Raw genomic sequence first — 27,061 nt, forward strand, 5'->3', positions numbered from 1 at the left:
TACTTATCAATTGATGAGCTTAAGGGGCTTTCTAATGAATGGTTCATAAGGCACAACACTTGGTGAAGGTTTTGCAAATGGGGTTGCAAGCTTTGGGTTTAACCAAGGAAGAAACTTCATAGTTAAGCACGCTCAGGCTGGAGTAGTATTGGGATGGGTGACCTCCCAGGAAGTCTCGGTGCTTCACCCTTGTGAGCATCACCTAGATCCAATGAGTGCTAAGTGTTCCATTTATCCTCATGAGAGATGGATTCATGTTGAATCACTACTCATGAAACATGGGTCAATGAGTCTGACTCAAAATCACACAATTAAATCTTAATAGCAATATCACAATTTGACTTACTGTAGAAATTATCTCCTACTTATCAATTGATGAGCTTAAGGGGCTTTCTAATGATATGGTATGATATGATAGATTTTAATGACGTCCACGAGACTAAAGTAGTCTATGGAACCCATGCAATCACCTCCCAAGTCAGGAGCAAAACTAGTCAGTTGCAAAGTTTTGGTTAACTTGTCTCTCCTTCTTTGAAGTTTGATAATCAAATCCGCTATTCTCTTCACTTGATCTTCCTCAAATAAATAGTTGAAGTCCTTGTTCTGCAGTATTTTTGTATAATCCGATCTGATGTCGTTGTAAGCCAAGCACTCCTTGACAAAGTGCTGCTCTATCTCAACTGTTCCCATATTAAAGAATAAACATGTTCTGTCTGCCCACTCTTCCTTTGGAACTTGCCATCTACCAGTTTCACATTGCAGCTGATGTGAACTAGTTCTAAGTTGTGCCATCAACATTTTTGCTTTCCAGTTAATAGGTGCCCTTATATAGGCCTTTTCATCATGACTAGAAGTGAGATTAAATTCTTTAATGTAATAAGATTTTTTCCACCCTATGTGTCTTGTCCATAGAATATTGCAGAATTTTTCATTGACAAACTTCTTGATTTCTTTAATGTTATCCGGGCAAGTTTGGATGTTGATATCACATTTTCACATCCATTTGTCATTTTGCTTCATCCATGTGCTTTTCCGCCTCACAAGTTTTTCCTCTATGACCAACTTGGGCCAACGATGTGTTTCCAAACCTTGAGTTTTCTTTAAATAGCTTAGCATCCGGATCAATGTGACAGCTTCTAATGGAAAGAAACCCACCTCCGCCAAAAGGATTTCATACAAAACTGTGGTCTTGACTTTAAGATTGCATGTGATGAAGTGTTTTTGAATTCTTTCTACTTGCCGTCATTTCTGTTCGGACATACTACCGCCCCACACTTCACATCCGTATAGAATAACCGGAGTGACCAGCAAACCAAAAAGAGTTTTCATGATCGTCCAATCCCATAATTTTGCATTCCTACACTTGTTTTGTAAAGAGTATAACGCCTTCCAGCCCCCTTGGATCCTTTTCGATCTGCAAGTATCTCAATTGAGTTTGTTATGAAAATCGATGCCCAAGTATTTGTACTCTTCTACAATCTCAAGGGGGCTATTTTCAAACAGAAACTTGTCTTGTATGCCCCTATTCTTTTTTAGTGAGAAGATCATAATTTTGGTTTTGCCAGTGTTAACTTGCATTCCTACTTCATGACAAAAAAATTCTAGTGCTTTCAAGTGCTCTTTCAAACCTTTCGCTGTTCTAGCAAGAATTATGAGATCATCTGCATATAAGAGCAATCTTATCATGAAGTGGGCTAGCTGCACCCCCTCACCATTGGTCTTGTTTATCCACTCTTCTAACTTGTCAATATAGAGCCCAAATAATGTTGGAGAAAGCGGACACCCTTGCTTAACCCCGATGTTGCTGTCAAAATCTTCTGATAACCCTTCTGCCGTTCTGATTTTAGCTTTGACCTGCTCATATAATCTGTAAACCGCTGACCTAAGTTCTTTAGGAACTTCCAACTCTACCATTCTATCCCATAGTTTATTACGTGGCACTGTGTCGAATGCTATTTTAAAGTCCATGAAACAACAAAAAGCCTCGTTCCCCGGAGTGTCCCAAACTTTCTCTATCAAATGTCTGAAACTGATGCCGTGATCTATAGTAGAGTGTTTCAGTCTAAAGCCTGCTTGCCCTTTTGCACGTTTGCCTTCTATTTCAGCCCAGTTGCTGATTTTTTGTTCTACCAAGCTGCCAAATAACTTGCCAAATAGTGGATTGATCATGATGGTTCGGTAATTAGAAGGATTGTTTATATCTCGACTTTTGTGGAGTGGGATCACCACACTTGTCCATTTTACAGGGAAACCTTTTCTATTGACACTGTTGAAAATCTTAGTGATGTGTGGTGTGAAGGTTTCAGCACCCCATTTTAAGTATTCCGCTTGTAGCCCATCTATATCTTGCGCTTTACTAGCAGCTAACCTCCTTATGCCTTGAATAATATCCTTTTCGCTAAGTAACTCCCTTGTAGGCCTTGTTTCCATGGTTCTTCGTTCTCCTAGATCACATTCGTAAAGAGTCTTGGCATATTCCAGCCATTTGGTTCCTGTTATGTTATTCTCTATCTGAGTTTTTCTCTGCTGAAGCTCTTTCCAAAATTTTTTGGGGTTGTTTTTACCAAGATTAATCAACTTGATTCTTCTCTTGTTCACATACTCTTCTTTCTTCTTTTTAATCAGCTGATCATACTCCTTTCTACTTTCTCTGTTCATGTTCTTTTTCCAATTCCTTTTTGCCATTTTGCACTCCTCATCAAACCAAGGATTGGCCGGAAAAGTGTTCTTGGCTTCTCTTGTGGCCCTAGATCTTTTACACTCCTCCAATGCTTTAATGATAGTAAGAACAAGATTATCCTTGTCCATGAAATGTTGTTTTTCAGACTCGAGATGGTTTCCCAAAACCCTAGACAGCCGCAAAAGAGAGTCTTGGAAAGTATCATGGTTTTCTTGTGTCATTAAAACTTTTCCGGTCAGAATCATCTTCCTCTTCTGTAAAGGTTTTGGGACAATATGTTGATCTTTAAAGTGAGTGGCCACCCTTATCAAGATGGGGTTATGATCAGATTTTAACTCCATGGGGCAATCCTTTATCTCAAAGTTAATTATCTTTGCGACATAGTCTTGCGAGCATATAACATAATCAACAACACTTTGTCCATTGTATCTTTTGCATGTGATTCCACCTGATTTAGGCCACTTTTCCATACCATTGCATATGACCATGTTGTATAGGCAGCATAAGCCTAGTAATTCAACACCAAAATGATTAATCTTTCCCATGCTATCTTGTGAAGATCTTTCCTATTTTTGTGTCCCTTCTTCTTCGAGCCAAACTGGGTCTCTGCTTTCATTGTAACTCTCCTTAAGATTGAGAGTTTGGTTGTTTGCTGTTCTAGCATTGAAATCCCCTATTATCATTATTTCCCCTAAAGAGCTAAAGGCTGCTATGTCTTTTTTGAGTGCAACGAACAGGTCTTCTCGATCCAATCTATGTTTTTTTATATTTTTGAGCCTTTTGGAGCGAAGTAACAGACAACCACCGTTGTAGAAATCTGATTCTATGTAATTTTTATCCAAATATACTACTTGTTTACATCTTCTTTGTCTAAGTTTACAAATCTGCTCCAAGTTTCTTTTATTAAAATGGTGATGCCTCCACGCCCCTTACCATTACCTATCTTCTCATTCCACAGTGATACCTTCTTATACCCTTCAAAATCTGGAACCCTACATCCATCATGTTCATGAGTCTCGGCAAGCATAATGATGTCATTATCTTTAACTATCGGCCCTAACCCAAGTCCTCTTCTCCAAAGATAACCTCTACAGTTCCAGCTAACTATGGTTAAATGTTCCTAGGTGGGCCCGAGTTCCTATTTATTGCGTGTGATTTTGTCGCTGATTTGGGCTTTGCCATTTTGTAGCCACACCCACTTGCTGTTTTCTCTTGCTATTTTCACTTTTTCCCATTCCTTCCTCCTTTCTTCTTGCTGAGTTACGGCGAGGTCATCATCAAGATATATGTGTGTGCGTGTAAGAAACTTCCTCTTGCTGAAAATGTTGTTTTTATCCCTCATTGTCACTCTAACATGTCTGTCTTTGCCTCCTCTAATCCATTTTTCGATTCTTTGTGCTTGTATGGTTGTTCCATGCCAGTCTAATTGGTCTTTAAAGAAGTCTTTAACTAAATCCGTTGTTTTCTCCTGTTCTCCATAGTCTCGTAGCCCTTTGACGACAATATTTGTTGCTTTCTCATTTCTTTCTTTTTCCTCTCTAATCTGTCTCCGAACTTGTTTTTCTATGTTGTCAATAGGAGTGTTTGTTGGCCCCTTTACTATGTTAGTGCATGATCTAACTTCTTCGATTTGTTCTCTGAGTTGATTCTCTTTTATTTCCATATTGGCCATGGCATCTTGTATATTTTTCATTTGCGGGTTTTTGTCTGCTTCCGTAGCCTCTCCTTCTCCCGTAGTACTTGCTGCTGTCCTCTTTTCCCCTACTTCTTTCTTTAACAATATTAATTCATACTCTCCTTTTTCCATATTAAATTGCAATTTTTGAATTTGTTCTCTAAGTGACTTGACCTCCGCTGCCAGCTTCCAGTTATCCTCAGTAACTCTTTCCATTGTGATACTTTCTATTTGGCTCCTCTCTTCAAGTGCCCACACCCTTTCCTTCATAGCTACTAAATCGTTCACAAAGATGTCTAGATACCACGTCATAGGTGTCCTTGTGGGGCCGTAATTATTTGGTAGTCCATCCTCCACTGTGTCTATCACCTGAGAATTATCCGTCTTCCCTTTACCGTTAATATCTCTAATATTATCAAACCGCTTAATTGTTTTAGAGATTTCAGTCGGCCTCAGACTTTGTTCTCCCTCCCTTGCGCTGTCTGGGGTTTGTGGAATCAATTTTGGAAGTAAAGCTGCTAATTTCCCTCTTTTTGCATTTTTAAACTTTCGTATCTTTCTCTGCCTAATTATTCTTTTATATTGTTTGGCATTCACATAGATGTAGTTTCCTCCTGTGGGTGGTCCGCTGGCTTGTGATAAGCCCAGAGTGTTTGTCGGTAAATTACCATTTGTCCCTCCAAGATTGAATGAACTCGTGTGTCCGGCTAAGGGTCCTGGAAGAATGAGGAAGCTCCCTTGATTCCACTTGATGATGTTGTTGTGCATTAAACTATCCCCGTATGTCAAGACCAAGCCACTATTGCAAGAGATGTCATTGTGTTTCGTAAGGCACAACACTTGGTGAAGGTTTTGCAAATGGGGTTGCAAGCTTTGGGTTTAACCATGGAGGAAACTTCATAGTTAAGCGCACTCAGGCTGGAGTAGTACTGGGATGGGTTTACTCTTGAGAAGTCCCGATGCTTCACCCCTGTGAGCATCACCTAGATCCAATGAGTGCTAAGTGTTCCATTTATTCTCATGAGAGATGGATTCATGTTGAATCACTACTCATGAAACATGGGTCAATGAGTTTGACTCAAAATCACACAGTTAAATCCTGATAGCAATATCACAATTTGACTTACTGTGGAAATTATCTCCTACTTATCAAGATATTATCAATTATTAAAAGATGGAGAAATGAAGAAATACGGTGAATATATATGAAATAAGTCTGTAAATAGCTTAATAGAGAAATATTTAAGTAAAGCTCAACTAGGGAGTGGACATTACATTAAGGGGAACTAACATTCCTTCCCCTGGGTGGACTAGATGTATTTCTTTATTTAGGTGATACTGGGCGAAAACAGGTTCATAGACTAGGCTAAGGTCATTGCGGAAAGATTGCATGAAGAATAGATCCAAGTCGTTGGTATGGTCTATTTCTATGACTTTTACCTGTTATATATTTAGTATGTTGCAAAGAATGGGAAGGTCATCCACACGACCCTTGGACAAAAGATATGAAGATATACAAGTATCATCCACACTTGTAGCAACAAATAAATCCCAAAAATTTCAAACGGGTACATGACATGTTCTTAGCACGTATGGTCTTTGAGTTACAAAGGAAAGAGAATAAAAGGCTCTTCGAAGAAACGATGCAATTGATTACTGTGTATGGAAGCTACTTCATCCAATTTCCAAAATTCACTTATTTGAGGGTAGGGGGATTTGACAGAGAACCGCTAAGGCTACCCAGGTACTGTTTGGACAAATATGCATTGATTGAAGTTTGTCGGCAATTAGCTCATATAGATAAAAAGTGCAAAGGAAAGAAAGGTTCAAGTGTTGTCTTTCCTATTAACCTAGGACATTATCGTTGTAAATTAGTACAAGGTGCCTTAAACCTTAAGCCTGAGTTGAAAGTGATGAACCTAAAGCCCTACTAAGCCAAGCCTAAGTTTGACAGTAAGGGCTTTGTCGGAGCTCATTTCAATATAGCCCCAGAATTCATGCATGAACCCCAACTGGAGGAGTTTTGGGTTGACTATGTTGACAAGTTTAAAGGAGAAGACTTTGGTCCGGGTTCACGCTTAAGCAAGTTGCCACTTTTAGGCTGCAAATGAACATTGAAGGTGTAGAAGAAACAAAACAAGAGGAAGTCTTGGATCCCCAATATTTTGAATGAGTCCAATATCTCCTGATACTCGAAGTGGATTGGAGCGAAAAGGAAGAGGACAACATTCAATTCAAGGCCTCCAATGTCATAAGGAGAATTGAAAAAAGGTTGAGAGAACACAAAATAGGGAAATCAAATAGTGTTGGAACAACTTCTCGGCAGAAGTTAATGCAATCGAGTTCAAAACCTCCCCCAGTTTGTACAGATGAAATTGTTAAATGTCACCTTGCAGGTGAAATTGAAATCGACCCTCTTGCAAAGAAACAAGTCTCAATTCAAATACAACCCAGAGTTTGAGTTATTCACTCTAGGAGCAGAACGAAGAACAAGCAATCTACGAGCGTGAAAATTCTAGTGGACCTGGATTCAATGGAAGAAAGCCACATACGATGGAGAATCCCAACACAAAAGGTTCAATTGAGATAGCAACAGAAGGAGACAAACATGTAGAATTAAACCTCGTTACCCCTGATTTACTAGCCTTGGAAAACGCTGCTGATCTCTAGACTCCTTAAAAGAACAGCACATCGAGTGCACCAAAATAGCTCTAACTTTCATCAGCAGAAAACAAAGCATCATCCTTGCATTAGTTTCTATGGAGGATATGGTAAGTGCTTGGGAAAAACCCCTAAAGGCAAGAAACCCAAGGTCGAAACCATGTTAGAGGTGAATAAGGACAAAGGGCATTGGGTAGCAGATATATTCAAGCCCACGACAAATAAAAATATGGCGAAGTCTCTATGTGGGACTTCAAAGTTGAGAAAGTTGATCTTGGTCGGGCTACAAAGGCGGTTGACATGAAACACTTTGAATCCACCAATAAGAGGATATTTTCGAGGATCTAGAAAGATTGGAATGATAAAAAGGCAATGAAGGAAACAATGAGGCAAATGGCGGAATACATACATGCTATACAACACCCTGGTCTTCTGCCTCTGTCCGAAGTCCCAGCAGCCATTGATGTGAAATCACCAATTAACCAAAAGCTTTTAGATCAAATCCAAAGGGACGGAATGGTCTCTAAGGCATTTGGTGATTGGTTAGACTTTGTCACTCAGGAGGGAACCAACTATATTAACAGCCTCAGTGAGACTTACAAGGGTGCCCTTGTTATCATTGAAGAACTTGAAACAGAGATGGCCTCGTGGGAGAAAGAGAAAACAAAGTGGGCAGAAGAAGTAACATGGATGGAGGAGATCCAAGCTTATAGTGTCATGAAGTTCGTAGCGGAAAAGCCAATGCCAGTCTGGATGATAATGTATTGTATGTTACTAAGGTCAATGTGGAATGGAAGAATGTGGTCACTGAACAGGGGACAGAAGAGTCATTTGAACTCTTAAAAGAATTGGATTGTATCAAAGACATCATGCACAATGATACAAAATGCATTGATGTCCAGTTGATGGAGAATGATGAGAAGACTATTAGGACTGCAAAAGAGATGGTTGAATCATTCTGAGAGAAGATGCAGATTACTAAAGAATCCAAGTTATCTCTGGGGGCAATTTCTCCAAAGTAGCGCAGGTAGAATCTATGTTGATCATATGTCAGGACCACCTGGAGATGCACGAGCGGAAGGTAGCACAAATTCACATGGATAAGGAAGTTTGGAAGCAACGGATAGCACATATTGGGTTGCCAAATCATCAAATCCTGGTGAATTTCACGATGGCATACAAGGATTGGAAAGCAACAAATGGAGCTCCTCCTGCTCAGAAACAACCCACGAATTCCTCCGCCCCAGCCAGCAATTAATCTATTGCCCCCGAAGATCATGAAGGCCAATATGACTCTTGTTTTATTTTTGTTATTTAAATGCTTTAGTTTTAATACTATTTTGATGGTTGCTCCCACAGGAGTTAGTTTCACAAACTGATTATGCCCTGTGTGGCTATATATGTTTTAATTAAAGAGTTTTTGAGGGTCGGCAGCACTCTAGTTTCAGAAATTTTGATTATAGTTTGAAAAAGTTTGTTTATGTGCTGTTTAAGTTAATAGTTAAAAGACTTAATCCGTTGGTTTACGAGCAGATTGCTATTCCTCTTAATCAGTTGGTTTTGAGTATATGCATTTGGTTTCAGTGGGAACTAAATCATTTTCAATATCCATCTGAATTCTTTTTCTGTTAATACTTATGGTGTATTTTATATTATGGAACGTTCTTTGAAATGATCAGTTTATAATGTATTTAAATGTTAAGTCTATTACAATAATAGATAAGACGTCTATTATTAGTTAATGGTTATCTTGTAAATATCTTTAGCTTTAGTTTGCTTTCGTTTTTTGCTTTCTCTGGAATAGAATGTTTCTATTCTTTACGATCGTTTCCTAAGGAAACATCGTCTCATTCTTTTGTATAAATTGACCTTTCGGTCTCTGTTAATAACAAGCAAGTATTTACCAATTACCTCGTAATATGGTATCAGAGCTAAATAATTAATTTTTTCGGAAAAATTTATAATTTCTTCTTGAAATTATTTGTTTAAATTTTTCCAAAATTATTTCAGATAATTTCTCCAAAACCCACCTAGGGTTTTCTGCTTGGAGAAATTCTCGAATTACGGGTCTGCAAATCGCGTGGAAATCGTGGCCATTTTTTACCATTTGTGACTGGTATATGCAAATCGCGATTTCTTTTGACCGAACTCCTCTGCAAATCACGGCTTCATGACTGGAAAAATGCATTTTTTGGAGGTCTGTGTATGGTCGGCCCGCATCTAAAATTCACAAGCGTCCTTCAAACATTTAAAAAACCCTGTGTTTTGACTGCATACACGCGTTTTTGGGGTGAAAATCTGCATGTTTCTGTATCAAATCTTCATGCTCTTAGCCGTCTCAGTCTGTCATCGTGCTCTGGGAAGCAGATTTGACCATTTTTTATCAAGAAATCTGAAGTTTTTTCAAGCTTTTTTCAGCTAGGGCCGTTTTTTTCGTAACTCTAATTTTTGGGGTCGAAAAAATATTTTGTTTGCAGATTCTTGGTGGGTTTTTCGAGAGCTCAATTGGGTTGTCGTCCATTTTTTCTGGGTGCCTTGATTTTTGTGCCTCGATTTTCAAGCCAGCAGATTCAGAAAACGACAACAGATTCCTTCTGATTTTTTCGAGCTCTCTTTTGGGTCATTCTCTGATTCTTCTGGGTCTTCTGTATTTTTGCCTCGAAGAACATGCCTCACAGATTTTCACAGTTTTTCATTGAAAAACGTGCCATGGCATCTCTGACAAATATTCTGCTCGAGCATAATTCCAAATTCAATGGACGCAATTATGGAACCTGGAAGCAGTGCATCATCGCAATCTTCGAATATCGAAACACCGATCAACTTGTTCCGAGTGTTAAGCAACGTCTGACTTCTCTAGGTCCTGATCAAGATACATGGGATCTGAACAATCGAGAGGCAGTAATGCTTCTCAAACTCTCCGTAGCTAATGACCAACTTTCTCAGATTCCATCCGGCAAGACAGCGGCCGAAATCTGGACACATCTCAAAGGTCTTCATGAGACTTCCGACAAGAGCAGAGCCTTCTTTTTGAAAAACACTTTGTTTTCTATTGTCATGGATGAGCGCACCTCGCTCCAGGCACACCTGAATCGGATTCAGGAAATCCGTGATTAGTTACTTGCCATCGGTCGCAAGATGGAGGAAGAGGATATTGTGGTAATCACTCTTCGGAGTTTACCAAATTCCTATGAGCATTTTATCGAGACTCTCAACATCACATCTACTGGTGTTGATCTAAAGTTCATTGATCTCTGCACCCTGCTACTTCAGCAAGATCGGTGGAAACAACAGTTCGGTAGCAGCTCCAGTTCCACCTCCACTGAGAAAGCCTTTGCTGCGAAATCCTTTCAAAAGGATAAGGGCAAGTTTCAGCAACAATCTTAGCAGAAGTCTTCTGCTCCAGCATCCGATGGTACCAAAAAGAAGAACATTCAATGCAACTATTGCCACAAGTATGGTCACATGAAGGTTGCATGTCGAAAACACTTAGCTGCCCAGTCTAAGCAATCAGGTTCGCAACCCAAAGCGAACAGTGCAGAGCACACTGAGCAGGCGAAATCCGCCTTTTACGCCTTTATGGCTAAAAGACCTGCAGATCATGTGCAGTCATCTGCCTGGTACATTAATTCAAGTGCCTCTCGACATTTCACTCATCGCAGAGACTAGTTTACTGACTACCAGCCTTATTCAAATTCTGTTATCTTTGGTGGTGGAGAAGAGTACATGGTTGTTGGTAAAGGATTCAAATTCAGTCTGTTGGGAGGAAGCTCATATTCCTTGATGTGTACTATGTTCCAGGGATGGAACTAAATCTACTCTCGGTCAATCAGTTGTTGCGACATTCTCCACACTTGGCAGTCACCTTCAGTTCACATTAGTGCACCATCACTGATCGGGCGACTAAGTCTACTGTTGCAGTTGGTCTTGAGGATCATGGTCTTTTCAAACTTACTGATTCTGGTGATTCTCAGGACTTAGCTATGGCTGCTCGGCGATCTTCCATCAGCACACTTTGGCATCAACAATATGGGCACTTAAATGTGCATTATCTCTCACAACTTGCTCGGGATGAGCTTGTTCTTGGTTTGCCAAAGATTCAAACCCAACACCTTGGAGTTTGTGACGCATGTCAGGCTGGGAAGCAACATCGCACACCTTTCCCTAGTGGCGATTCTTGGCGAGCTTCTCAAGTACTTCAGCTTGTTCATGCTGATATCTGCGGCCCTATGGCCACTCCTTCTGTTCTTGGGTACAGGTATTTTCTGTTATTTGTAGATGATTTCAGTAGAAAAATGTGGGTGTATTTCCTTAAAAAGAAATCCGATGCATTTACTGTATTTCAGAAGTTTAAACCCTTAGTTGAAAAAGAGTCTGGGAAATCTATTATTACTCTTAGATCAGACAATGGGGGGGAATTTTGTTCTAATGTTTTCTCCAGCTTCTTGGATACACATGGCATCCAACGCCAGTTCACCACACCCCACACGCCACAACAGAACAGTGTAGTTGAACGTCGGAACAAGACAATCACCGAGATGGCTCGTTCCATGCTCGAACACAGACATGTTCCGAAGCGTTTTTGGGCAGAAGCAGTTAACACTGTAGTTTATCTGTTGAACCGGTCACCCACAATGGCGGTCAAAGGTAAAACTCCGAAAGAGGCCTGGTTCGGTCGCAAGCCCAGAATCAATCACCTGAAGGTTTTTAGCTCTCTTGCTTTTGTTTGGATCCCTGATGCTTCACGCACCAAGTTGGATGCCAAGAGTCAGAAACTGATGCTTGCTGGATATAGCAGTCTTCACAAAGCCTACCGCCTTATTGATGTTGCGACATCTCGTCTCATATACAGCCGCGATGTAGTCTTTGATGAGCAGCAAGGACCATTCATGCCTGTTTCTCCTGTTCCTGATCCAGCAGACCAGCCTATGCAGGTTCATGATTTGAGAGTTCGGCTTCCATTAGGTCCACCTGATGGGAGGGCTCCAGTAGCTCCTCCAGCTCTAGTCCTGCCAGTGATCCCTGTACAGCCACCTCCGGCTTCTCCTGCAGGATCACCTCGTTTTGAAGATGCTTCACCTGAGTTTGATCCAGATTCTTCTGATCAGGATCCTGCTGATCAAGCATCTCCTAGTAGTACTGTTGGTCATTCTCCTCTCCGGCCTAAGTGGTGGGCTAAGACACTTGCTGATCTTCATGATGATGAGCTCATTGATGGGAGAACTGCTCGGAAAAAGAGCAAAACTACAGATTCTGTTAACTTTGCTCTTATGGCCAACATTTACAGTGTGTTTGAACCTCAAACATATTCCGAGGCTAAAGGAATTCCAAAGTGGGAACAAGCCATGCAATCTGAACACCAGAGCCTGCTAAAGAACAACACTTGGGTCCTTTCTGATCTTCCCCCAGGGAAGAAACCCATTAGCTGCAAATGGGTCTACAAAATCAAATACAAATCAGATGGTACTTTGGATAAGTACAAAGCTCGTTTAGTGGCAAAGGGCTTTTCTCAGCGTCAGGGCATTGATTATGAGGAGACCTTTGCTCCTACTGCAAAGATGAGCACCATCAGATTAGTCCTAGCCATGGCAGCACAGTTTGGCTGGAAGGTCCATCAGATGGACGTAAAGAGTGCTTTCCTGAATGGTGATCTCCATGAAGAGGTCTACATGACGCAGCCTCCTGGTTTCAAGGTTGCCGGTAAAGACCATCAAGTTCTCAGATTGGTAAAAGCTCTCTATGGTCTGAAGCAGGCCCCTCGGGCATGGTACATCAAGATTGATACGTACCTCAGTGATCAAGGCTTCAAGAGGAGTTCTTCAGACTCAAATCTGTACATCAAGACTACTGACAGTGACATCATCCTTCTGATTATCTATGTGGATGATCTGATCATCACTGGCAGTTCGGCATCTTTGATTCAGGGAATCAAACAACACTTATGCCAGTCTTTTGATATGACTGACCTTGAGCTCATGCATTATTGCTTAGGTGTTGAAGTTTGGCAACAATCTTCTGGTATATTCATCTCTCAGTCCAAATATGCCAGGGCCTTGTTAGACAAATTCCGAATGCAGGATTGCAAACCTGCATCTACACCTATGGAGAAAGGTCTCAAGTTATCAGCCAAGTCTGATTCTCCTTCCGTTGATGATACTACGTATAGACAACTAGTAGGCAGCCTCATCTACCTATCTGCTACTAGGCCTGATATCAGCTTCGCAGTCAGCTATATTTCATACTTTATGACAGCTCCTAAGGCTGATCATTGGATGGCAGCAAAGCGTGTGCTTCGCTATGTGAAGGGCACTTCTGATTATGGACTTCTGTATTCTCGGAGTTCTAATCCTAAACTCAGTGGGTTCACAGATTCAGATTGGGCAGGCTCTGTTGATGATAAAAAGTCAACATCTGGATATGTGTTTAGTTTGGGATCCGGTGCAGTCACATGGACCAGCAAGAAGCAGCAGGCAGTTTCTCTCTCTTCTACAGAGGCTGAATACAGAGGGACTGTTAAGGCAGGATGTGAAGCTGTCTGGCTTCGTCGGATGCTTGGGGATATGCAGATGTCACCAGCAGGACCGACTACTCTGTTTGTTGATAACGAAGGCGTTATCAAGTTAGCACGGAATCCAGTCTTCCATGAACGAACCAAGCATGTGGATGTTCATTGTCATTACATACGACAGTTGGTTGAAGACGAGAATATAGATCTGCAGTATGTTCCTACCACAGATCAGACTGCAGACATTCTCACCAAGCCTCTTGGTCCTGATAAGTTTGTCAAATTCCGAGGACAGCTTGGTGTGTTAGATAGATTAACCATTAAGGGAGGGTATTACAATAATAGATAAGACGTCTATTATTAGTTAATGGTTATCTTGTAAATATCTTTAGCTTTAGTTTGCTTTCGTTTTTTGCTTTCTCCGGAATAGAATGTTTCTAATCTTTACGATCGTTTCCTAAGGAAACATCGTCTCATTCTTTTGTATAAATTGACCTTTCGGTTTGTGTTAATAACAAGCAAGTATTTACCAATTACCTCGTAATAAAGTCTGTAGGCTTAATATTGTGAAGATTCTATTTTACTTCCAGTATTCATATTCATGGTTATGATTGGATGCTCATTGCCTTCCTTAATGCTTTCTGGTCCCAATAATTGTGCTTTCTTCTTTTAAAGAATTAAATGAATCATCTCTGTACAGGGAGCTGCACCTGTAAATGCAGAGAGTTCAGTTGAGTGACTGACTCAACTGTTGGAATAGATTGTTCTTATTAAAAAAGGGCCTAGAGTCACTAATTCATGAATAATTTTCTTAAGGACAAATCTGTTAACCAACAGCTTTGTCCTCTTTCTCAAATTTATTGTTCTTCTACTTCGAGAAATATGCCATGTCACTTCTAAGTGCTTTTGCAATGTGACCAAAGTTATTACATTTATAAAATATAACGTTGTAGTTCCTTGAAGAAGCGAAAAAGTTCCTATTCCTAATACTGAAACAAATTCTTGTAAACACTCTACGATTGATTGCCTTGTGTCAAAAGTAATTGCAAGTTATATCATATGGACAAATTCCAATCTGATATTCATATCCTAAAATAATAGTTTAGTACCACTTATGCATATTCAATCAGAAATTCAGCAAAAGAAGAAACCTAGAAACTTACAACAGAAAAGGGAAGAAATAACTCTAAGCCGAACTACATTCATAAGTTTGGAGGAAATGAACTAGCTCTTACTAACCAAATTATATTTAAAAGTTAATGATAATGAAACCTACCTCTTCACTTTGGAATCGACCAATAGTATGTCGAAATAAAAACCTTCTCGGACCTGAAAGTAAATAGCATGTTGAACATCACTACTTTATAAATTATATTAAAAGAAATGTAAAATACCCACAAGAAAGTACACATATATCACAATGTTGCCCAACACCAGCATAGTAGGACCATTTTTCATTCTGAAAAGGTGAAGTCAAAAGATAGCATTTTCCCAGAATAAATTATTCCATTTAGTTTCTCAAAAGCAAATGTCAGAGCACTCGGACAAAAAGAAGGAAGCTACAATAAAATAATAATATTGCAAACTAAAATGACATGAGATCCTATTTACCCTCCTACTTGAGACAAACTTGTCAGCACAGTATGTCCTAGACCTTAAGTAAGTGATACAGGATGACATGATTAGGGGCAAATCAAGCAAAATATAGTGTTTAAATGTCTCCCCATAGAATCCAGAATCATTGTTGATATTTCCCACTGCAGTAGTCTATATCTCCATGCAAGACAATAACATGGCAGAAAATATATATGAACAAATTTGAAAATACAATTCACAACTTATTTGTAAATTTCCCTTTCCCAATCAATGGCATACTTCTCATAAGGAGAAGGCCAATGCCAGCTGCTACACCAAATGTTGTTGTTGGGTTCTCACGAGCAATTAACAATCCCTCTGCAAAAGGTAACAAATTCAAATGAAATTCAGCAGACGTTGCAAATTCCACAAGCATATTATTCACAAAAATGAGTCCATCCAAGATCTTTAATGGGAAAAGTTCAGTTGCTTAAAGCATGTAGGCAATGACTAAACATTACCCTTGAGTTTTTTAAAGAAGGTGTCTTCATAAACAATATACTGGTTCCTTATCTTTGGCACATGATCCTGCACAGAAAAAGTTAGTGGCTTATTAGTGGCAAGTCTTACCATAGAGCAACAAAATAGTTTATATAGAGAAGTCAATAAAAGAACCTTTAAAGATTTATGGTACAAACTCATGCAAACATCCATGTAATTTAAAATCATAAATTAAGCAAAGCCTAATCATTTTTTTTTTCTTTTATGCAACCAAGTAAAATAGGTACAATAAATATATACGGTGGTAAGACACTATCTGCTTGTAGTCCTTCAGGCTGTGTTTGTAATGTCCCCTTTCTTGGATATTAGAAATCAGTCAAAAAAATTTAATTTAGATTGTCCAAAATGACAAATTTAATGACAAAGTAATTAAATAATTTCACAAATTATTAAAGTGACTTTATGAGTGAATAATTCACTTTATTATTATTTTCCCCTAAGTTCAAAATTGAATTAAAAGAGAGGGACAGTTAAAAGACACAAGGAAAGGAATATCAAGAGGCAAGCAGAAGGAGAGCGAAGTGTCATTGTAATGGGTTATAAAAGAACAGTGAGAGGTTCATTCAAAATATGTTTGGTTTTGTTATTTTCTCTAGGAGAGCTTTGGCTTTCATTTATAATAATTCTAAGGACAGAAACCCAAATCCATCTTTGGTGTGGACTCATCAAGAATTCACCATTGCACTTCATTATCATACTATTGGAAGTTTCAGCTGAAAGAAACATAAGCAAATTCGTAGAGTCTTCCTCCAAAGACAAACTTGCAGTAAATAAACTACTCCAGAGCTGAGGTATTATATATTTGTATCTAATTTGGAAAAATTAAAATATAATTTTTATTCTAAATATTCTCGGCAGCTGCAGAATAATTTATATAAGCATTTATTGTAGCCCTTTCATTATCAGATATGATTGGATTCTGCCGTTAATCATCATAAAGTTGACATTAAAATAATATTTACCGTTTTATTACTGCTGAAGTCATCATTATTGGCTGCAAGGCCCAATTATTGGAATATAATCTAAGCTCAGGGCAAATATCTAATTGGTGGAATGCTATGGACTCGTGTGACTGAAGAAATTAAATATGCCTTGCATATTTAATTTGAAAAATTGATTACAGTCTGAATCAATTATTTGATTAATGGGACATTCCTGTTGGTTTGAACCATCTTGGTGAAATTATTAATTCACAAAGCCTTCTATTACAAAGTAATTGGTAAAATACTTGCTTATTATTAACAGTGATCAATTGATCAATATATACAAAAGAATAAATGATGTTTCCTTAGGAAGTGATCGTAAAGAATAGAAACATTCTATTCTAACTAATAGTAAACTAACAACTAACTAAATATTAGAAATATTCTAGTATTTACAATAGATTACAAATAGATAGTCATTAAATAATAATAGACAATAATAGAAGCTACCTATTATCGTAATACCCTCCCTTAATGGTTAATCTATCCATATCACCAAGTTGTCCTCTAAATTTTACAAACTTATCTAGACCAAGAGGCTTGATGAGAATATTTGCAGTCTAATCCACTATAGGAACATATTGCAAGTCTATTGTCCTGTCTTCAACCAAATGTCGTATGTAGTGATAGTAAACATCCACATGCCTGGTACATTCATGGAAGACTGGATTTCGTGCTAACTTGATAACGGCTTCGTTATCAACAAACAAAGAAGTTGGTCTTGCTGCTGAAATTTGCATATCCCAAAGCATCCAACAAAGCCAAATAGCTTCACAAACTTTCTTAACTATCCCTCTGTATTCAACCTTTGTAGAAGGGACAAAAACTGTCAGTTGCTTCTTACTAGTCCATGTAATGACACTAGATCCAAAACTGAACACATATCCAAAAAATGACCTTTTATCCTCAACAAAACCTACCCAATCTAAATTTCAGAACCCGCGTCTAGTAGTAGAGGTGGATGAGGTTGCCTACTAGTTGCATGTATGTAGTATCATCAACTGGAGGAGAATCAGACTTAGCTGACAACTTCAACCTTTCTCCATGAGTGTAGATGCAGCCTTGCAATCCTGCATACGAAACTTGTCCAACAAAGCCTTGGCATATTTGGATTGAAAAATGCATATACAAGAAAACTGTTGCCAAACCTCAACACCTAGGCAATAATGCATGAGCCCGAGATCAATCATATCAAAAGACTGGCATAAACTCTATTTGATTCCCTAGATCAAAGATGTCAAACAGTCAGTGATGTTCAAATCATCCACATAAATGACTAGAAGGCTAATGTTACTGTCAGTAGTCTTGATGTACAAATGTGAATTTGAATAACTCCTCTAGAAGCCTTGATCACTGAGGTGCATATCAATTTTCATGTATCATTCCCGAAGGGCCTACTTCAAACCATAGAGAGATTTCACTAATCTGAGAACCTGATGTTCTTTACTAGCAAGCTTGAAAGCACGAGGCTACATTTTGTAGACCTCTTCTTGTAGGTCGTCATTCAAGAAAGCACTCTTGACATCCATCTGATGGACCTTCTGTTGTGAGGTTTTCACACCATCGCCCCAAAATTTTTGGGGACCCCCTTTTTTGAGCAGGCCTTGGCAATTTTCACAAGTGTTGTAATTTTTCGTTTGCCTTAGCAAAATTTTGGAGGTGTCCAAAGGTTTTTGAATTGACAATTTTACACCTTGGACGCCTTTGGGCCAGGAAGGGATTTGGTTTGTTTTCACCCGATGCGAAACTTGATTTTCGGGAACATGTAATTTTGTCCTTAGGCCTAATAGGTTTCAACAACAACATTTTTCGATGGTTAAAATGATATATGGCAAGACAAACTTGCAAATTTCAGACTTAGACGGATTTTTGAAAAAATTGATATAATTGTATAAGCTTGAGCATTTTCAAAATGAAATTTAGATTTAGTCGTTTTGGAAAATTTTTGAAATTTTTCAGTGAAAAGAAATTTTGATAGTGAAATTGGATTTAGAGTTTGAATTTCGAGTGTCAGGAAAAAGATTTATTTTGTAAAAAAAATTGAAATTGTATTGCAAAATTGAAATTGGATTAAATTGCAAAATTGAAATTAATTGGTTGAAATTTTGCCAAAAGGATTTTAGAAATGTTAAAGGAAATTGGTAATTTGGAATTGAAAATTGATTTTGGCTTGCTAGATTCGATTTTAATGATATTTTGATTACCAAAATGTTGTTAAATGAAAATTTTGACATCTCCTAGGCTTACCTTGTTTCTATTTTGTAATTCTATATCAAACTGGCAATTAAATGGGTCAATTTCGCTATAAGGCTTCGTTATTTTAATGTTTCATTTAAATCTGGGTCATCTTTGTCGGTCTAACTTAAATTTTGTTTCCCTCCAGGCAAGTCGGCCCACTCTGGAGATCAACTGGAGAATATAAGAAGGGGCTTCCCCCCTCTTATTTCCTCATTCATTCTTTCCACCTCCTCTTGCAAGATTGAGCGATTTTCTTCTAAAGGGGCGAATTTTTGCCCTAAGGTGATTTTTGGGGTCTGATTTTCCATTTCTTGGCAGCGATTTTCTCTTCCTTGGTTGGGCGATTTCTACCCTAAGGCAATTTGGAGGAGCAGATCTGATTTTTGCAAGTTGGGCGATTTTTGCCCTAGGTCGAATTTGTGAGGGTAAGCCTGATTTTTGTGAGATTGGCAGCAATTTTGAAGTCTTATTTTTTTCCTCCTTGGCAGCGATTTCTTCTTCCAACTATGGCGATTTTATTCGGTGAAGAGGCAAAGCGATTTAAGGTCTGATTTTTTTTTTAATTTTTTTTCCCATTTGAAGGCAAGTTTGGGAAGTCGAAATTCTGATTTAGGGTAGATTTTGCAAGCAATTCATTCGCTAGGGCATCATATTTTGTTGAGGGACTGAATTTTCTAAGATCAGATCTGAACTTGAAGAGACCCAATTATTGGTAAAGGCAGATTTAAGGTAAAATTCCCATTCATTTTTTTGGCTTTAAAAGTGGATTTTATTCCTTGCTCTTACTTGGTTCGTTTCCCTTATCTTCTTCTTGCACTACTCATCCACCACTTCATCATTTCCATTGATAGACTGAAGTTGAGAGATATAAGTGTAGATTTCATGATAGGACACTTGGAGAGGCAAAAATAAACTAGACCACCCTAGGATTAAAGTTGGGAGATATAAATGTAATCCATCCTAAGGTAACAAAGAGGTAGAAATAAGTGGTAGTCCCACCCCTAAGATTGAAATTTGGAGATTGATAAGTGTAGAGATATGGAGAGATTAAATAAGCTAGATACCATCAATAGAAAGAAGTTTGGAGATTGATAAGTGTAGTCCATATTATTTGGAACGAAGGGGCATAAATAAGTGTTTAGGATGGTAGATGTTAGTGCAAGCAAGAACCCAAAGGGAACGAATACCAAAAAAGACAAAGAAGACATGATGCCTAAGACCACCTTCTTCTCGAAAGTGAGGCGAATAAGTGATACCAATATCGGCACGGTAAACATGGTACAGTTGAAGGATAGATTGAAGGAACGACAATCCCCCATGGCGAAGAAGATTTACAAGAGCAGAATTGTACATGTGGCAGCTTTCCCTCCTACCTTGCCTTGTCCAAAATTGGTAATGGAGTGTGCATCCCAGTTTGATATTGTGACCAAGTCCATCATTTTTGATGAAGGGAAGAGAGTGTTCGCTAACATCAACAGACAAGTGGTCGAAGAAGTATTCAATATTCCCCAATATAAAGGTATGACAATGGTAATGATGGATCGGGCAGCCAAGTTCTTTCAGGATAATCAGGAGGCTTACTTCATTCATCTAAAGCATAATTAGTTACACGAAGGCAAAAAGGGAGTTACCAAGTCGTCAAATCTCACCAAGTCAAATTTCAAATCAGAGTATAGCGACCTTAATGTGCTTCTCAGCCGGATCATGGGCATAGCTCAAGGTATGCAATTCAAGAACTGGATGTACTATTTTATTGATGAAATTGAAAATGGAAAGAGAAAATTTGATTGGGCTAGAAACATAAGTGAAAATTTAGAGTTGCAACTTAGGACAGTACAAAATCAAAAGCAATTCTACATGGGGTCCTATCTTTTCTATCTGATTGCGAGACTATATGAAAATCCTGGACTTAAGGCCTTAGGAGTGATTGGCAATGGGCTAGGGCAATGTTTGGTGCATGAATGCTATCCACAACTTCATTTGCACAACACCAAAGATTATAAGATCTTTTATGATGCCTTTGCCATGAAGACGGTAAGGATATTACAAGGGGCACCTGCTAGGAGGCTCTCATTGGAAGCGGAAGCAAAAGTTAAGAAGTATGGGAGTTGGTTTATCCAATTTCCGCAATTCACATTTATCAGAGTAACAGGAAGTACAGTTTGTCCCAAGAGACTTCCAAGGTACCCACCTAACAAGATAGTTTTGATGGAGTTGGCTAGGCGACTTGAGCATTATGACAAGATGATGAAACTTAAAGGTGAGACAAGGATTATCTTCTCATTTGTAATAGGCAATGATACTTGCCCCAATCCTATCGCCTTTGCAACTGCGGAGAAAGAGTTAGAATGGTATCATCTAAGATGGTATAGAGCAAGACAAGGATTCGATCCTAATGGTCTTATCAAGGCATCTCACGAAAACACATTCAAACATATTCCTACTATAGAAGATTTTTGGGCCAATGCACAAGATGACTTTCATGTGAGGAAGCTAGCTTTCTCAAGATTGTCAGTGGGCATGATGAGGGCAATTAGATGGAGAGGCCTTGATATTCTCGATCAATTGGAAGATGATGAAAATGTGCTAAGGGAAGATTATAATACAAAGGATGGAACAGAATTAGGTCTAGTGGATTGGGATGATCATCAGGATCCTTCCTTAGAGGCAGTTACAAGGACAGTTGATCTACATGTTGAGTCATGGTACAATGAGAAGTTAAGGCGATTACAAAGTCGGAAGGTACGCCTTACTTATGAGAAGATGAAACCGGAGAAATAAGGTCTAGCGGAGTCAATCGGACACCAGTATCCAGTAGCAAAGAGCAATTAAGAGCAAGAAGAGAAATTTGGAGGTTGAGAAAAGTAAAGAACATCAAGAGCCTACAGCAAAGAGATAGAATGCAGCACCGTCAAGGGAGAGCATAATTGAGGCCAGGAGCCAAGGGGTTAATACAAGTAGACAAAGGGTCTCAATAGAGGTGAGCTTTGATTCAGAATCAGATGGTTATAGTAATCAAGGCATCTCACGAAAACACATTCAAACATATTCCTACTATAGAAGATTTTTGGGCCAATGCACAAGATGACTTTCATGTGAGGAAGCTAGCTTTCTCAAGATTGTCAGTGGGCATGATGAGGGCAATTAGATGGAGAGGCCTTGATATTCCCGATCAATTGGAAGATGATGAAAATGTGCTAAGGGAAGATTATAATACAAAGGATGGAACAGAATTAGGTCTAGTGGATTGGGATGATCATCAGGATCCTTCCTTAAAGGCAGTTACAAGGACAGTTGATCTACACGTTGAGTCATGGTACAATGAGAAGTTAAGGCGATTACAAAGTCGGAAGGTACGCCTTACTTATGAGAAGATGAAACCGGAGAAATAAGGTCTAGCGGAGTCAATCGGACACCAATATCCAGTAGCAAAGAGCAATTAAGAGCAAGAAGAGAAATTTGGAGGTTGAGAAAAGTAAAGAACATCAAGAGCCTACAGCAAAGAGACAGAATGCAGCACCGTCAAGGGAGAGCATAATTAAGGCTAGGAGCCAAGGGGTTAATACAAGTAGACAAAGGGTCTCAATAGAGGTGAGCTTTGATTCAGAATCAGATGGTTATAGTAACAGTACCGAGTACTCTCCTCTCTCGGAGAACCAACATGGAGATGGTGTGATAGTAACTAGTAAAGAAGAGGATAGGCCAATTGATATTAAGGAAATAAGCTAAGCGCCTGAGGTTGTTGGTGATGCTTTGCTAGTTGAACCTAATCCGGATTTGAGGAGATGCACTGCACCATTATGGTTAAGGAAAATGCTTATGCCAAGAGGTGAGGTGGTGACTATCCGAACAGTTGAAGATATTCAAGGGTTAGTGGAAAAGAAAGATAGCGAGAAACAAAAACCAATTGCAAAAATGGTGACAAAGGTAATCAAAAGCGATGATGAGGGTCACCGAAAAGTTCAAATTGCTATACCAAAAGTTAGCAAGGCAATGGATGAGGTTGTAGCCCAGGAGTATGAGATAGTAGAGAATAACTTGGGATGAATCATGGATGACATGGAATGTGAGGAGATCTGGGAAGGCATGGTTTCAATTAGAGAAAGGTTGAGGAAGGCAAACGAGAGGATTGTAAAGTTGGAGACCGAAAACAAGTATTGGAGAAATTCTCAGCCTATCCAACAGTTGCATCAGGCAGCCCTTCTGCAAGATAGCAAGAGCAACATAATAGAGATATTGGCTCGGCTGCACAAAATCAAAGATTGGATCAATGATATAATTCAAAATGGGAGAAATTTCTTGCCTTCCTTTATCTCAACATTCAGGTCATTGATGGCTATTAGAGACAAATTCAGAACATTTGAAGGGGAGTGGAAGGATTTCCTTCCAGTCAAGGACTTAGCCATTCCCAGGCTACGGACATTTATTGGGCTACTGGAGAGATATTTGGAAAGAACCAAGTTGGTGGATGGAGGAATAAGTACAGTGGAGTCTTGGTATGTTGCCTTGATCGTCAAATTGAGGATACTTAAAGAGATACGGAATGAGATTGCACAGCATAGCCCAGGCGTTGACACTTTCATTTCAACCATGTTGGGCGATGTTGGGGTTGCACTTGATTTTGAAGATATCAAAGAGGAGGGCATCAGTGAGACAGAGTTTGGGTCGAGATTGGATGAGTTGAGGAAGGTTTCCATCAAGAAGAAGCATTTGGGCACCCTTGCCTCCCTCAGTGCCTTTATCGAATATGCGAAAGAGTATGAGAAGACACTGCAAGCAGCAAGCAACATGATGAATTCAGTTGAGCTCAAAATGAAGCACACGCCTTGCCCTACCATGAAGGAAGTCAACAATAGGCTAGCCAAGTTCATTGCCTTGGCTAAAAGGATGAAAGAAAAGGGTAGAATTCTATTAGAGGATCATTTGATGTAAGCCCAAGTGGCAATTTCTCCTTTCTTCTTGGGTAGGATAGGTGTCTGATTCTGATTGGCTACCATTTTGGCGCCTTCTCATTGTTGCCACTTTTCCTTTTTTTCATTGGTCCATTAATGAGGTGGCATTTTCTCATTGGCCGATGGGGTGGCAACCCTAATTAGGGTTTCAAGGATTTGATCTGGATTGCTGATTTTGCCTCTTAATCTCTACCTTTGGTTGTAATTTTGGCCTCTATATAAGGCCATTTGCTCTCATTTGTAAAGGTTTGAAGAATCTTGTTGCTTAAGATAATACCAAAATTGCTTCTTTTAACATTGTTGTGTCTTGCATGGTGATTAAGAACACTTGGTGTTATTGCATGGCTTCTACTTCCAATAGTTAGAGTTAATTTCCATTGAAGTTGTTAAAGTAGATTTTATTTCAAAAAAGTTGTTAAGCAAGAGTAAGAATAGATGAATAGTTGCATGGTGATATTAGTGGATGTTTGACAGGGATCTATAAACTAGGCCACTAGCATCCTAGCGGCTTGTTAGGAAGCCTTGTGTGGTAATCTAATCTTTTTCCCTTGAATCATTGTATCTATGGAGGTAGAGCCGTCGATAGGCTTTCATCAGATTTGATCCTTGTCCATTCATAGGAGTAGAAGTAAAGCAGCAAGTAGTGTAGTAATTAGAATTCATTCAAGAATAAAGTTAGAAAATTAGAAGCATTGCTGGTGGACATACCCTCCATCATCACCATCAACATCATTTGACGCTAGTATACATTGCAAAGTTAGATTTCATCATCATCACAGCAAAAGTCCAACATCCTTGAAAGAACAATGTAAGCCCGCCTACATGATTAACCAGCAAATCACATTAATATAACTGAGTTAGTATCCACAGGTGTAAGGAACCTTTGAGTTTTCTCATGTTCTTCATGAGTATTTACTTTTCAAGAGAGGGATTGAGTGTTTGGTATTTTATATCAAGTATTCAATTGCTATATGTTATGTAGTGGTACAAAACTGAAATCAACACCTTCTAGCTAAATGGTGTTGCCATGGCTAGGACTAATCTGATAGTGCTCATCTTTGTTGTAGGAGCAAAGGTCTCCTCAAAAATCAATGCCTTGACACCGAGAAAAGCCCTTTGCAACTAAACGAGCTTTGTAGTTATCCAAAGTACCATTAGACTCATATTTTATTTTGTAAACCCATTTGCAACCAATGGGTTTCTTCCCTAGTGGAAGATCAAAAAGGACCTAGGTGTGATTCTTCAACATGCTCTAGTGTTCAAATGTCATGGCCCGTTCCCATTATGGAATTCCTTTAGCCTCGGAGTATGTCTAGGGTTTAAAACACACTGTGAATGTTGGCCATGAGAGCAAAATTAATTGTCTCTGTAGGTTTGTTCTTTTTCCAAGCAGTTCTCCCAACAATGAGTTCATCGTCTCGAAGATCAACAAGTTTCTTAGCCCACCACTTAGGTTGGAGAGGAGGACTAACATTAGCATCAAAAGATGCTCTATGATCAAGTTCCTCATTCGAAGATTATGGATCAAAATCAAGTGAAGCATCTCTAAATCAGGGTGATCTTGCAGGAGACGCTGAAGGTGTTTGTACAAGAATCACTAGTATAACTAGAGTTGTTGGGGCCCTCTCATGAGATGGACTTAATGGAAGTCGAACTGCCAAATCATGAGCCTTCGTAGGCTGATATGTTGAATCAGGAACAGGAGAAACAGGCATGAAAGGTCCTCGCTTCTCATCAAAGACTACATCATGACTGTTCAGGAGACGAGATGTCTTAGTGTTGATCATACGGTAGGCTTTGTGAAGGCTATTGTATCTAGCAAGCATGAGTTTCTGACTCTTGGCATCCAACTTGGTGCATAATGTAGCAGGTATCCAAACATAGGCAAGAGAGCTAAAAACCTTCAGGTGACTAATTTTGGGCTTGTGATCTGACCAAGCCTCTTTTGGAGTCTTACCTTTGACCGCCATAGTGGGTGACTAGTTCAAAAGACAAACTGTGGTGTTAACTACTTCTTCAAAACATGTCTGTGTTCGAGCATGGATCAAGCCATCTTGGTGATTGTTCTGTTCCGGTGTTCAACTACACTATTTTTTTGTGATGTGTGAGGTGTGGTTAACCGGCACTTGATGCCATGAGTATCACAGAAGCTAGAGAATTCAATAGAACAAAATCCCCCCCCCCCCCCCCCCCCATTATCTATCCTAAGAGCAATAATAGATTTCCCAGTCTTTTTCAACTAGAGGTTTAAACTTCTGAAATACAGTAAACACATCTGATTCCTTTTTAAGAAAATACACCCACATCTTTCTACTGAAATCATCAACAAACAACACAAAATACCTAAACCCAGGAACAAAAGGAGTAGCCATAGGGCCCGCAGATATCAGCATGAACAAGCTGAAGTACCTGAGAAGTCCACCATGAATCACCACTTTTGAAAGGTGTGCAATTTTGCTTCCCAGTCTGGCACACATCGCAAACTCCAAGTTGTTGAGTCTAAATCTCTGGCAATCCAAGGAAAAGCTCTTCCTAAGCAAACTTAGAGAGATAATGCACATTTAAGTGCTCGTACTGTTAATGCGAAAGTGAATTGACAGAAGACCATCCAACAACCATAGCTATGTCCCGAGAATCACTAGAATCAACAAGTTTGAAAAGACCATGAACCTCAAGACCAAGTGCAACAACAGATTGAGTCTCCCTATCACTGATGGTGCACTAATGTGAATGGAAGGTGATCCAATCATGGAGAGTGTCGCAACATATGACTAATTGAAAGAAGATTTAGTTCCATACCTGGAACATAGTACACATCAAGGAAAATGAGATTCCTCCAAGCAAACTGATTATAAATATTGCCTTTGTCGACAACAGCGTACTCTTCCCTCCACCAAAAATAACTAAATCTAAAAAAGGCTAGTAATCAGTGAACCAATCTCTACGGTGGGTTAAATGTCAAGAAGCACCTGAATCAATATACCAGGCAAACAGCTTCACATGATCTGCAAGTCTTTTAGCCATGAAGGTGTAAAAAGTCTATTCTATCTGCTCAGTGAGCTCTGCACTTTTTGCTTTGGGTTGTGAACTAGATTGCTTAAGATTGGACAGTTAAGCATTCTCGATATTCAACCGTCATGTGACCATACTTATGGCAGTAGTTGCATTGCGTGTTCTTTTTCTTGGAGCCTTATAATGCTGGAGCAAAGTACTCCTACTGAGAAGACTGTT

At 39.2% G+C, this 27,061-nt stretch overlaps 1 protein-coding gene across 1 annotated transcript in view; it reads right to left on the bottom strand.

The window, feature by feature from the left end:
• Window positions 1-27,061, bottom strand: part of LOC149542641 (RGS1-HXK1-interacting protein 1-like) — a 70,896-nt gene that overhangs the window by 35,944 nt on the left and 7,891 nt on the right. Inside the window, exons 2-4 of the mRNA XM_089797527.1 lie at window positions 15,618-15,684; window positions 15,397-15,474; window positions 14,798-14,850 (exon numbers count right to left, since the gene is read on the bottom strand). Of these exons, the coding sequence (XP_089653653.1) occupies window positions 14,798-14,850; window positions 15,397-15,474; window positions 15,618-15,684 (198 nt within the window). The remainder of the gene's footprint in view (window positions 1-14,797; window positions 14,851-15,396; window positions 15,475-15,617; window positions 15,685-27,061) is intronic.

The sequence above is a fragment of the Cupressus sempervirens genome, chromosome 8 (genome assembly GCF_028749045.1).
Source record: "Cupressus sempervirens isolate cs-2001-9-10 chromosome 8, ASM2874904v1, whole genome shotgun sequence".
In the NCBI taxonomy this organism is placed as follows: domain Eukaryota; kingdom Viridiplantae; phylum Streptophyta; class Pinopsida; order Cupressales; family Cupressaceae; genus Cupressus; species Cupressus sempervirens.